Here is an 11,374-nt window from a genome sequence, read left to right on the forward strand (position 1 = left end):
TGGTAGTGAGCCACAGAAAGAGAAAGTCTTACCCTCATGCCTTCAAATCTGGACAGTGCTCTCAGTGGCCTGAGAGCCCTTAGAGTCCTAAGTGATTTGATGGCGGCAAAGTCAGAGTAGCCAAAAGCATTGGCTATGAGGCTTACTAAAGACACCTACAGGGAGGGACACAAACAGGGGACGGGGGTGGGGGGCAGAAAATAGAGACGCAACATTAGGGAACTTCCCAAAGCGATCAGAAGCAGGCTCACTTCATTTCCTGTGAAGAGGGGAGGAAAAAAGGTTAGTGATTAGAGTGGGGAGAGTCACCAGGCCATCTTGCCTCCTTTTTCACATGGCTGTGAGGGAGAAGGAGGGGGGGGGGGGGGGGGGGTTGGGTCTGCTGAATTATGAGAACGCAGAGAAATGTGAATTGATCCTCCAGAGAATGATTTTTCACTCCTGTTGAAAGCACAATTGATGGTTAATGAGCCGAAGTTTGGGGAAGGAAAATACAGTTATTCCACTCTGTCTCAACCTGCTGAAGGATAGGTGAAGGTCATACAGAACTGAAGGTGGACACATATAACCTTTCCCAGTCACATGGTGCCGATGCGCTCATCAGTTAGGGCCTTACCCTCATGCCAGCAAAGTGGGACACTGCTCGCAGCGGCCGCAGTGCCCGGAGCGTCCTGAGGACTCGCAAGGTGCCAACTTGGTCATAACCTACAGAACCCGCCAAGAGCCCAATCACTGAAATCTGTGTGGAGCAAATTAGAGTGTGTTCAGTTATGCCACTGCTGATCATAAAGATTTGTTTTTATTTCTACAGTGCTGTCAGGAGAAGCTTGTATACATTCTATGGCTGCAGAACCTCCTCTATTCTGTGAATGCTACAAATTGGATAAACACTTAGAAATACCCTTTTACTGTTTACTTTTACCATGAGATACAGTACTCTAATAATCAGTATTGGTTCTGCCATTACAAATGAATCAGAGAATAAAAGCATTAACTAAATCTGCAATGAGATAAATCAGGTGCTTGGGTGGCACAACAGAATGAGTGTGATCACTCTGGAAATCTCCGAGTTCAGATTCTGACAGGTTGTTCAGGGCATTCACACAAGCACAAATTGATTTCACATTGTTTTTAGGGGAAAACGAGTCCCACACTGAGATCGAACCAGCAAACTCAGGCATGGGAAGTGGGCATGGACATCTCCTCAGGCATCAAAAAGAGTAAGATGTACACTCAATTACTCTCACCCCTGTCCTCTCTCTCAGATTGGGTATCTGGCTTCAATGTAACTAGGGTTGTTATTTTTTTTTTTCATTTTACTGTATCTTTTTCTGCTATATACTGTATATTGTAGCGTGATGCCTTTGAGTTAATTTGCCTCACTTGGAAATAGTACATCTTGCAATATGACTTTAGCACATGTGCTGATGATGATCCTAAAGCAAAATATTTTGTAGCCCTGCGTGTAACCTTCATTGTGAGAGGTCCAGTCTCCCACTACAACTCATTGGTCCTAATGCCTTTTACTGGAACAATAGTTCAAAACATAATGGTTAAACAGGGACAATGGGAAGAGGATCAAACAAAAATATAACAGTGTTGTGCACAAAAACAAATATCTACACAAAAACCCAGTTCAATCAATCAAACTCAACCACTTAGACTGATGAATACCTGCCCAACAGCCCTTTCCCAACTTTGTCTACTTCCTTTTATACCTATCAGGGCATATTAGTATCAGACAACATGTCAGAATTTGCTTCACCTAGAATTACTGCTTGAACAGCTATGGGCTGATAAGCCTGTCCTCTGTGGTTATGAAACGGTCTGAGCATTATATTTTCTTCTATAAAAACACAGACTATTCCCTGATGTTTACATGCAAAGCCAACAGGTCAACAAGAATGCACTCAACCTGTTGCTCCACCTGACATGACAAATAAAGCTTCTCATACTACACAAGAAATATTTGTGAGTGGAAATTATTTTGCTGTTTGCTATAGACAATTTCCCAATTCTAACAATTCACGACCCACTTTATTTAATGATAATGTTAGGTGCACTAACAAGTTTAGCTCATTAAGGTCACCATGTCTTTTTCTTCAAAACAAGGCAATGATTATTATGTTCTCTGAGCACTACAGATTCTTTTTTTTAGTAAACAATGCAACATGCTTGACTTCTCAAAGCTAAAGAAAGGGACTGTGCTTTCCTGACATGGATCATCTTTGGTGCCTCTGAAACTGTAAACATATATCTCTACCTCTGTATAAACGTACAGTAAGTGTAAACTACACCCTAAATATTTATAGCATAAGATGTCCAACTTTCCTTTGTACTAAAAACACTTATTACTCGTCTTCAATGGAGCTCAGAAGTTTAAGTTCACATGGGTTTTTAATTACCATCTTAATGAATAGTGGTAACTGTGCAGGGATGCAAGCTCAGTCTGTCCACGAGGGAATGCAAACCCAAACACTTATGGCTTGTTAATCATTTTGACCATGACAATCAGACCACATTATGATAAATGCGGTGAAGATAAAACCCCTTATCATGCTCCTTTGGGAAGGAAAGGACTTATAAACCTTTCTACTGTACCCATAACATACTTTCACAACACTTAAGCAAGACTGTTCCAAAGTTTTGGTTTATAAAAGCCCACATGCTTTCTATCTCTTCTGTTTAACTTCCATTAACAGTGTCCACTGTAGAGGATATTATTGTCAGCTACACCCAGACACATTTTACCCTTAAGAGCAAAGTGGTACCGAATCGGAAGTTTGGAATAGTTCAGCACTAATGTACATCTCCATTTTGTAAACAGCATGCTGTCTGCACGTTTGACATTAACACAAGATAAAATGATAATAATGTTCAAAGGGAGATGTTTGAAAGGCAGGCTGATCATAGCAAAGCTTCTGTTGACATCCACTCTGCTCTCCCTACGACTGGCCTGCATGTTTTCTGTAGCTCTAACGTCTCCATTGAGGAAGCACACACTAATTGGTTTATCTTCTGCCCAAAGAATTTCACCCCTCACAGTATTGGTGATATAATGCATAGGCACTCTCAGGAAGTCAGATCACATGTTTCCCCTCAAGACAATGGCATGGTTTGCAACAAAAAAGAAAAGAAGAAAATTGGCAAATTTGTGACATATGCATAAAGGCCTTTTGGGTATTGCACAATATCTAGATCATACCACAGCATGGAGAGCTCCATGTATATTCTATATTATGTCAACATCTAGAGCATATAGCACAAATAAATAGTGTGCTCTTTCAAAGATACACAAAGGTAAAGGGCATTTTTTGAAGTACTGTCAAATCTTAACATTCAGGTAGTATTCTACTCAAAATTACTATAAACAATGTAATGTAATTCAACCCCATCTCAAAAAGTACAATAGATGCATACTTACATCCACAATGAGGAAATCCAACCAACACCAGTAGTTGGTAAAGTACTTCTTAAAGCCATAAGCAGTCCACTTCAGTAACATCTCCAAGATGAAGATGTATGTAAAAATATTGTCGGCATACTGAAGCACGACTTTGATCACCTTTCTTTGCTCTATGTAAATGTCTTCAAATGCCTGTTAGAGAACAAAATAAAAAAGTAAGTTAGAAATGTAGCCTATGTGTATAATTACATGTGAGCACTGTATACATACTGGTAGATCAAACCATAATTACACGTCTATTTCAAAATCGACACAGTGAATCCCACTTGAAAGTGTTAAAATAGTTATTTCACCCTCTATCTTAAGTAATGTATTAAAAATCATAGAGCAAAAGCCATCATGTTTTTTAAAAAAAACACACATTATGATTCTGCTCTCTCTGTGCTAAATCACATCTGGACTGTCTCATCCTGTGGCCCAAACATCATGTCAAGCCCTCTCAGGGCTTATAGTAAAATGTGCTATTGAAACCTTCTTTTTAAATGGTTGACCACACCACGCTCCTGATGGCACCACCACTAAACCCACTGCTAATTAGTATTGCAGCTGTGAGGGTTTGACCAGCCGTTGACCTGGCTCCTCAGCTGAGGCTCTGGTGGCACAGGGCAGCCCGCACACAGATGCTCCAGAGTGCCAGCGCTCTGGGTTGTTAACCCTTAAGTGAGCGCCTTCAAGTTGTCCTTGACCTCGCACTTTTGCCCAGCTGGCAAAAATGTCCTGTTTTTTGGTGGCTTGTTTGTTTTCAGCATTGAGCCAGATCAGCCTTATGTTGTAAAGAGCATTCGTTTGAAGAGATGTGTTGGTAAATGCCACCAAATGTCATCTTGGATACAGCAAGCCTGCCACACAGCATCCCAGACAAACTAGTGGCGCTGACCTTTGTTTCTCCTAACAAAAGGGCTGTCATGTATTCCTGGGAGGACTGGGCGATGCCAGCGACAGGCAAAGACTCATCAAGTTTGACAGCTCAACCTTAAGTTTAGTGTGTCATCTTTTAGTGGAAAAGGAATACTTCCTATTAATATTTCATGTTGTGATTTTTAACACAACAGGGAATTCTGATAAAATTGTATACAGATTCTATTGATTATTCTATAATATTGTTATACACAAAATGTAGATATTTGCAGCAGTAAATCCGTCCAATTTATGAAGGGTTAAAGGATTTGTAATCAAGAAGGTCTATCACAGTGGCTATCTCACTCCATCCCTAACAGCCCCTGGCATCTGCTCTATCTGATTAATGTCTTCTGAAAACTGTGCTTTTGCTTCCGTGAGACAGCTCTCCCACAGAGTGCCCCAGTGATAGAAGTTAACCCATCAGCAGGCTGCCCAGAACCTCCAGCCAAGGGAGAATTACTGTTTTATGCCAGCTGATCTGGGGCCTGTTTCTATACATCTGGTGAAAATATATTCATATGCAAAAACCAGCCCAAGAGGAGTTGACTTCAAGTCATTACCTGGATTAGCTCCTATATGGCCCAGTAAAAACTACTCACCAGAGCACCACTGCTCAGCAGGATCATGAAGATGATGAACGACTCAAACCAGCTGTGCTCGACAATCTGAAAGCAAGTCTTCCTCAGTGTCCACCACACCTGACCAAGCCCATCTGTCGTGTTGATGTCACAGCATTGGAAGTGACGAACACACACTAGAAGAGGAACGACAGAGAGTTACAGGGAGAGCCAAACAGAGAGCAACTCCTTTTTTTTTGCTTTGTCTATGATATAATAAAAAAAAAAAAAAAGTATTTCCTTCCCCCTCTTCTGTTCCCCCTCCACAACTGAAATGTGGCACCTCATGCTGCTATGATTCAGACTGGCGAGAAGCCCATGTTTGATTCCTCTCACTTTAGTGGGTGCTACACGGCATAATCCAGCCCCATCTCCAGCACCCCGTATCAGTGACAGTAAAGACTGTACCCCTTAGAACAATGGGTCGCTGAGACCAAATCACATTTGAGCCCTCTGCAGTCGTCAACGTGTCTCCATTACAGGCAACTGAGCCCTGCCCAAATTAAGTTATTGTCTGTAAATGTAATAATGGCATTATGGTAACAGGCTACATGCAACTCAATTTGTAATGACACCCCAGCTCTTTCTTGAAAGCCAGGGATGTGTTAGCACCCAGGCATCTCGATTTGTCAGGCAATTAACTGCCATCAATGGGAAATCAAAAGCCATCCATGAGCATGACAAAGTAGGCGAGATATGGGGGTACTCAGAACCACTAAGGAAATGGGTGAGCTCTTTTGATCTAGGCCAGAAGTGATTTACCACTTACACTGTAGATGTGTTTAGGGTTGGAACATACCAAGCCCTGAAACACACTCACAGTGCATAGCTATTACTGCTCTCTGGTCTGATTCTCGCAAGCAATTGATCGGTGATGTTGATAAACTACTTTCCAGCAGAAAGTGAGACATTGACTCCCATCATGCTGTGGAATGTCCTCCTCTTAAGAATAGTTAATGGCGTGTCTGTATAACTTACTTGAACTGCAGCTTGTTCAGGATACAGCCTTCTGTTTAGAGTGGCTCTACTTTTTTGTTAGGCGTCCAATTGTCTTCAGACGTGAGACAGTATTGCTGGCTTGAAAGAACAGATTGCACGCAAGCCCAGGATGGCGCTCTCTCTATTGCGTAATATTCCTCCTCCCCCTTGACAGATGTTGGTCAGTTCATTGTCTCTTTTGCTCTTTATCCTAAAACAACTCTTCCTCCAGCAGTGTAATTATATGCTCCAAACAGTAGATGTTCTCGTTAATTAGCAAAGGATCATCCCCTTCTCGCTGCACCAGTTATTTTTGTTTGCTTGAGTTCTTGTTAATACGGTTCCACAACCCTAGTCTGCAGTAGATTCCTGATGCACCATGAGTTTTTCTCTTCTCACCTCACCTTATATTTTCTCTCTCCTGTTATCGCTGAGGGTCAAACATATCAAGACTGCATCACTAGAAAGCTAGAGCCCTATTACCACAACAGAGACACATCCTGTCTAATAGATTTCCATACATTACACATCTTTGAGGACAGTTATTTGGACATTTATGTACTGAGGTGTGGGCAAAGGGCTCTGTGATGGTGTTTGACTATCTATTCTGCTTCCATCATGTGAGCAGGAGCCTTTTAAAGGAAGCACACTTTTCTCACCCATTTCCCTTAAATCCATTTCCTCTCAGGCTGAGAAACACAAGCTGACACTCTGACTCACATCCCTGAAATTCACCACAATGGCTTAGACACCGCTGGCCCACAGGCCCTGACCAGCTAAGGCTGAGGCTGCATGCAGCGGTATCCATCCCTGATATCTTCCAGGAAATGCAGGCTGCTATGGCAGAACCCGGTTTCATTGTCAGCTAATAGATAGACACTCTCTGTATCATATGATGGGCAAATCATATTTACTTTTTGTTTGTCTGAGACAAGCCTAATATGATAAGAGCTAATCTACAGTAGCTTTTGTGGTTGAAACCTGACACTGTATTGTTCTTTATTGCTATTCATTTTAAAGTGGATGAAGTATTTTTATTTCAATTAGGCGTTATTTCAACTAAATAAAAACAAAAGCTTCATGAGAACCTATAAACAACAGTGAATTTGCCTTCAAAAATGAAATACTTCAATAAGGCACCAAGGTTTTCATAATTTTGCTGAATGTGTGCATGGACATGTCAAACATATTCTTTACAGTATAACAGGCCTGTCAATTTCCATAAGAAAGTGGATTATGGCTTCCTGTTTTAATGGCAGTCTTTGATTGGGTCAGCATGTTTGTGTACCTCGACTTCGATTGGGGGGTCGATTAGTTCTACAAAATTGAATATAGAGAGTAAGTCATCATCACATTAACAAGGCCCATTTCGTCCCTGACATGCTTTTTCAAATGTTTGCTGACACAGGACATTCAATTTAATGCCCCATTGCCCTTTCAAATGTCAGTTAATTGTTTAATGTTTTATATTAAATTGCCTTCCCTTGGAGTACAGAGCTAGCAATAAGAGCAGAGTACTGAGGTTGGGGATGTAAGCTCATAGATCCAAACAATGAGCTATAAAAGTGTGAGTTGTCTAAAGCAGTTTCTTCATTTATTTTTTTCAATAATAGACCTTATCTAAAATATTTAGGGCATTAATATAATTTTATGTAGAGATAAGATCCATGTTGTTTTATAATTGTTTCAGTTTGTTCAGGATTTTAGACTGTAAAAACATTCTTTACCAGAGGTTAATACCCAGTACATATCTGTTTTGGAAAATCTATTCTGTTTGTATATTTTTTCCTCTTTTAATAACTTAATTACTTATGTATATTACTTAAATTCTCATAACAATAACAATTCCACATGAAAAAGAAAACAAATTATGTTTTTTGCCTTCTCAAAACTTACCATCAGGGAAGCAGTTGTCAGGGTCCATGGCCTCTTCGGCCATCTCCGAGTACTCATCCTCTTCCTCACCCGGCTTCCTGAGGTCCACTGTGCTGCCTTCTGACAGGCTGATGTCATCCTTCTGCAAGGTGAATAAATACATACAAAATGGCAAGTAAGTGATTAGTGTCAGTGCACTGTGTCTCTGAGCTTTAACTGTTCCCCACTTGCTTCTTTGTACATTTATTTGCATACATAGAGCATATTAAGTCAATTTCATCTGAATGCTGCTTGTACTGATCATTTTATTTATGTGTAAATGTTCTGAATGTATAAATATCACATCTGCATTTATTTACAAATAGTGTGCAAAATTTAAATGGATGAAAAGCCCTCCTCTTCTCAGTGTTGGTGTGTCAGGGTCCGTGTCAGAGGAAGCATCAGTCTGGGGTGGTGGGACACATGGGGTGAACCTGCCTGAGAACCTCCTGCTTTCTGTCCCTCACTACACCCACTTCCCTTTATCCATCAGGAGTCCGGCATCACAGTGAAAGGGATAGCAAAGATGCGAACATGCCGACCCTTTCACTGTGATGTGGATATCCCGTGAAACCTAATGCCCCTTGGCGAATGTACACAGAGATACTCATGTCACGCACGCACACACAAATGCGCACACACACACAAACACATACACACACACACACACACACACACACACACACACACACACACACACACACACACACACACACACACACACACACACACACACACACACGCTCAAACGCCTGTGAGACCTTCGGGGTGACAGGCCTGTCCCCAGACCTCAAAGGCATGATAGAAAGCCAATGTCACGACAGCACTTTATAGTGACAAATACCACAGATCTTATCTTGAGGATCTTTTACAGACACAAAATGTACATTCATTTATCTACATTTTGTTTTCAGCATTTAAAAATAACCAGCATAGGTCTGGCAACCATAAAAAGCTAAAGGGAACTTGGCAGAGAGCTATGTGCAGATGGGACTGATAAAAGAATGGTGATTTTTTAGAAATGATGTGAGTCGGCCTGACATGGGGCTGCTGTGTCTCGGCTTGCACACAGTCAGGTAAATGTGGAGTGGCAACGATGGTCTACCATGAAGGAGACACACAAGCTGAAGTCCTGCAAAGTATGACTCAGTAGAACCGAATTAGGTCAGGAAGGGAGGGAGGAAAAAGCATCAACTTCCAGTTTCTTTTCACTATACTCTAAAGTAGGTACTACACACTGGTGATTTCTTATGGAGATATCATGGGGAGTAGTAGACATATCTGACTGGTAGGAATATGCAAATATACTGTTACAGGGTGCAAACTAGATGTAAAAACACACCATTTGGTAAAGATGAGGTGTTTAGGAGCTCATAATTGGTTGAGTTCTGATGCCAAGCTCTCCAAAAAGTTCCTAACGCAAATAAAAATCACAAACCCCACCGTTCCCTTTTCATTTGCACCTGTGTGAGACCCCAGCAACAGAAAGCTGCCTCTTTCTGGTCTGTGAGGAGGCCTGCTGTGCTCGGTCAATACGGTCTCAACGTGGGCATGTCCTGTGTCCTGTCCACCCCCCAGAGCCACTGTCCCTCAGCACGCTGCCGTAGGGGGGGCCGTGAGTGAACTCCGCACCTCTCCTGCTCTCACCTGTCCGTCTGCACCACCACACAGGTGCCACTCCACACACAATAAATAAGAGCCCTCAACCAGTCAACCTTTACTCCAGTTACACTCGCGTGTGGCACAGGCTTCTCTATGTGTGTTTGGGTGGGGGGGGGGGTCGGTTTTCATTCTATCTTGCCAAACAGGAATGAAGAATGAAGAACAAACAGCATTCAATAAAGAATATATTACATACATTAGTGTGAGACGAGAGGATGACACTTTAATAGGACTGGTCGAGAGGTGCGGTATACCTTATAGCCAGGGTTTGTAAAAACCACCTGGCATCCAGCACAAAACATTCACATCCTGTATTCTGACGGCCCATTAGCGTCTGTGAGGCCACGTCCGTCTTGCACGAATCCCCCCTCCCACACACAAACACACACACGCACGCACACATTGCCCCACGCATTTTATGGCCCATACTTGTTGGCAGGTCTTACATGTGAGGAATCCCTGCCTGAAGCCTGGTAGAGTTGCATTCTGAGGCCACTGACCACCACAAAAGGGGTATTAATAGCACTCCTGTGGGGATGGTGGCACAAAACGGCATTCGCCATCCAAACACCATGAAATTTGAGCCCCCGAGCCACATGTATTGTTGGACAGGCCACTGGGTAGGCGATCCGCCGTGTGGGATTAGGCTACACGCACTTAGTTTGGAGGGGGGGCATTTCAGAGGTAAGCAGAGAATTAAAATGGCTTCAAATGATATAGGTTCATGACAAAAAATCCCTCTGCTAGTGTTACTCCTACTGTCACCTTGCAGAAATGTCTCTAAGAATCACCTGTCAGTCAATGCAGATGCCTCAACAGACATCAGAGGAAAACAAGCTAACGTTGAGGAGTAAGCTACTCAGCAACAGATCGGATTCCCTGAAGTGCTGGTGGATGTCGATGCAAATCTATTCACCATTCTTATCTTATGTCAATAGGTCATAATCAAATCACACTGAAAAGCGATCCAGATATTTATGGCCTTTGCAAAGCCATCTAATACACGTTTGCTTAAAATAAAGTAGGCATGTTTCCAGTCAGCCCATGCTCAGTGTATGACACAAACTTGTTTTCCATTTGTTTATTTAATGGCCTGAGCTCTTATCTATGTGGTGTTCATGGCTCTAAGCTCAACTGAATCACATTGTGTCATTGTCCTGACTGATGAACTTGAGCTGCCCTTCTTGTGAAACACCGGCCGACTTCCAACAGCCCACAAAGGTTTTATGCTTTTTACAAATACTTGCTAAGAAATACAATTACAAGCGCAATAATGTTCATACATGGTTATTTTAATAGCAGTGATGCTATATTACCTGTTAGTGATGCTAACAGTTGAGATGAAAAAAGAATGCTGGTTGCTGCTACTTCACTGCATTAAATTTCCATTTTTCAAAAAGAATATCTATCTTCATAACCAAACAGTATCTCCAGGTGTCACAGTGCTCAGTGACCCTTTTTAAGGAGCTCTGATTCTGCCCGTGGGTGAGATGACAGTGTTTGGGGAGTTTGGGGCTGCCTCTGCCCTGACTTTGTCCACTGACTGGTCAGCAGGCAGATTGTGTGGAGGGCAGGCAGAGTACTTCCCTCTGCTGGATTCACCTCGGGGCTCTTGTTAACGAGATAAGCCCAGCTGGTGTGTGACTCATCAGAGGTCTCTCCCTTAAACGACATGAATTTATTAGTACAGTCTGTCGTTTCACAACTTCAACATACGTACCCACAGGCTGTATTTAACGTAGATGATTCCAGAAGACCAGCAGTATAGCTGGTTATAATCCAGAAAGGGGCCTATTCCCTATGTTTGCCTGAAAGTCTGTGGTGGTATTACATTAAC

The 11,374-nt window shown here is 42.2% G+C and overlaps 1 protein-coding gene across 2 annotated transcripts in view; it reads right to left on the reverse strand.

Annotated features, from left to right (window-relative positions):
• scn5lab (sodium channel, voltage gated, type V-like, alpha b) overlaps positions 1-11,374 on the reverse strand; it is a 110,682-nt gene that overhangs the window by 20,027 nt on the left and 79,281 nt on the right. For both annotated transcript variants that reach the window (XM_076290514.1, XM_076290513.1), the window contains exons 18-21: positions 7,858-7,978; positions 4,966-5,120; positions 3,425-3,598; positions 33-155 (exon numbers count right to left, since the gene is read on the reverse strand). In XM_076290514.1, coding sequence (XP_076146629.1) covers positions 33-155; positions 3,425-3,598; positions 4,966-5,120; positions 7,858-7,978 — 573 coding nt within the window. The remainder of the gene's footprint in view (positions 1-32; positions 156-3,424; positions 3,599-4,965; positions 5,121-7,857; positions 7,979-11,374) is intronic.

This window comes from Alosa pseudoharengus, unplaced genomic scaffold (assembly GCF_046254945.1).
Source record: "Alosa pseudoharengus isolate Yale_2024_CS ecotype anadromous, Long Island Sound unplaced genomic scaffold, YU_APseudo_1.1 YU_APseudo_1.1_scf_18, whole genome shotgun sequence".
Lineage (NCBI taxonomy): Eukaryota > Metazoa > Chordata > Actinopteri > Clupeiformes > Clupeidae > Alosa > Alosa pseudoharengus.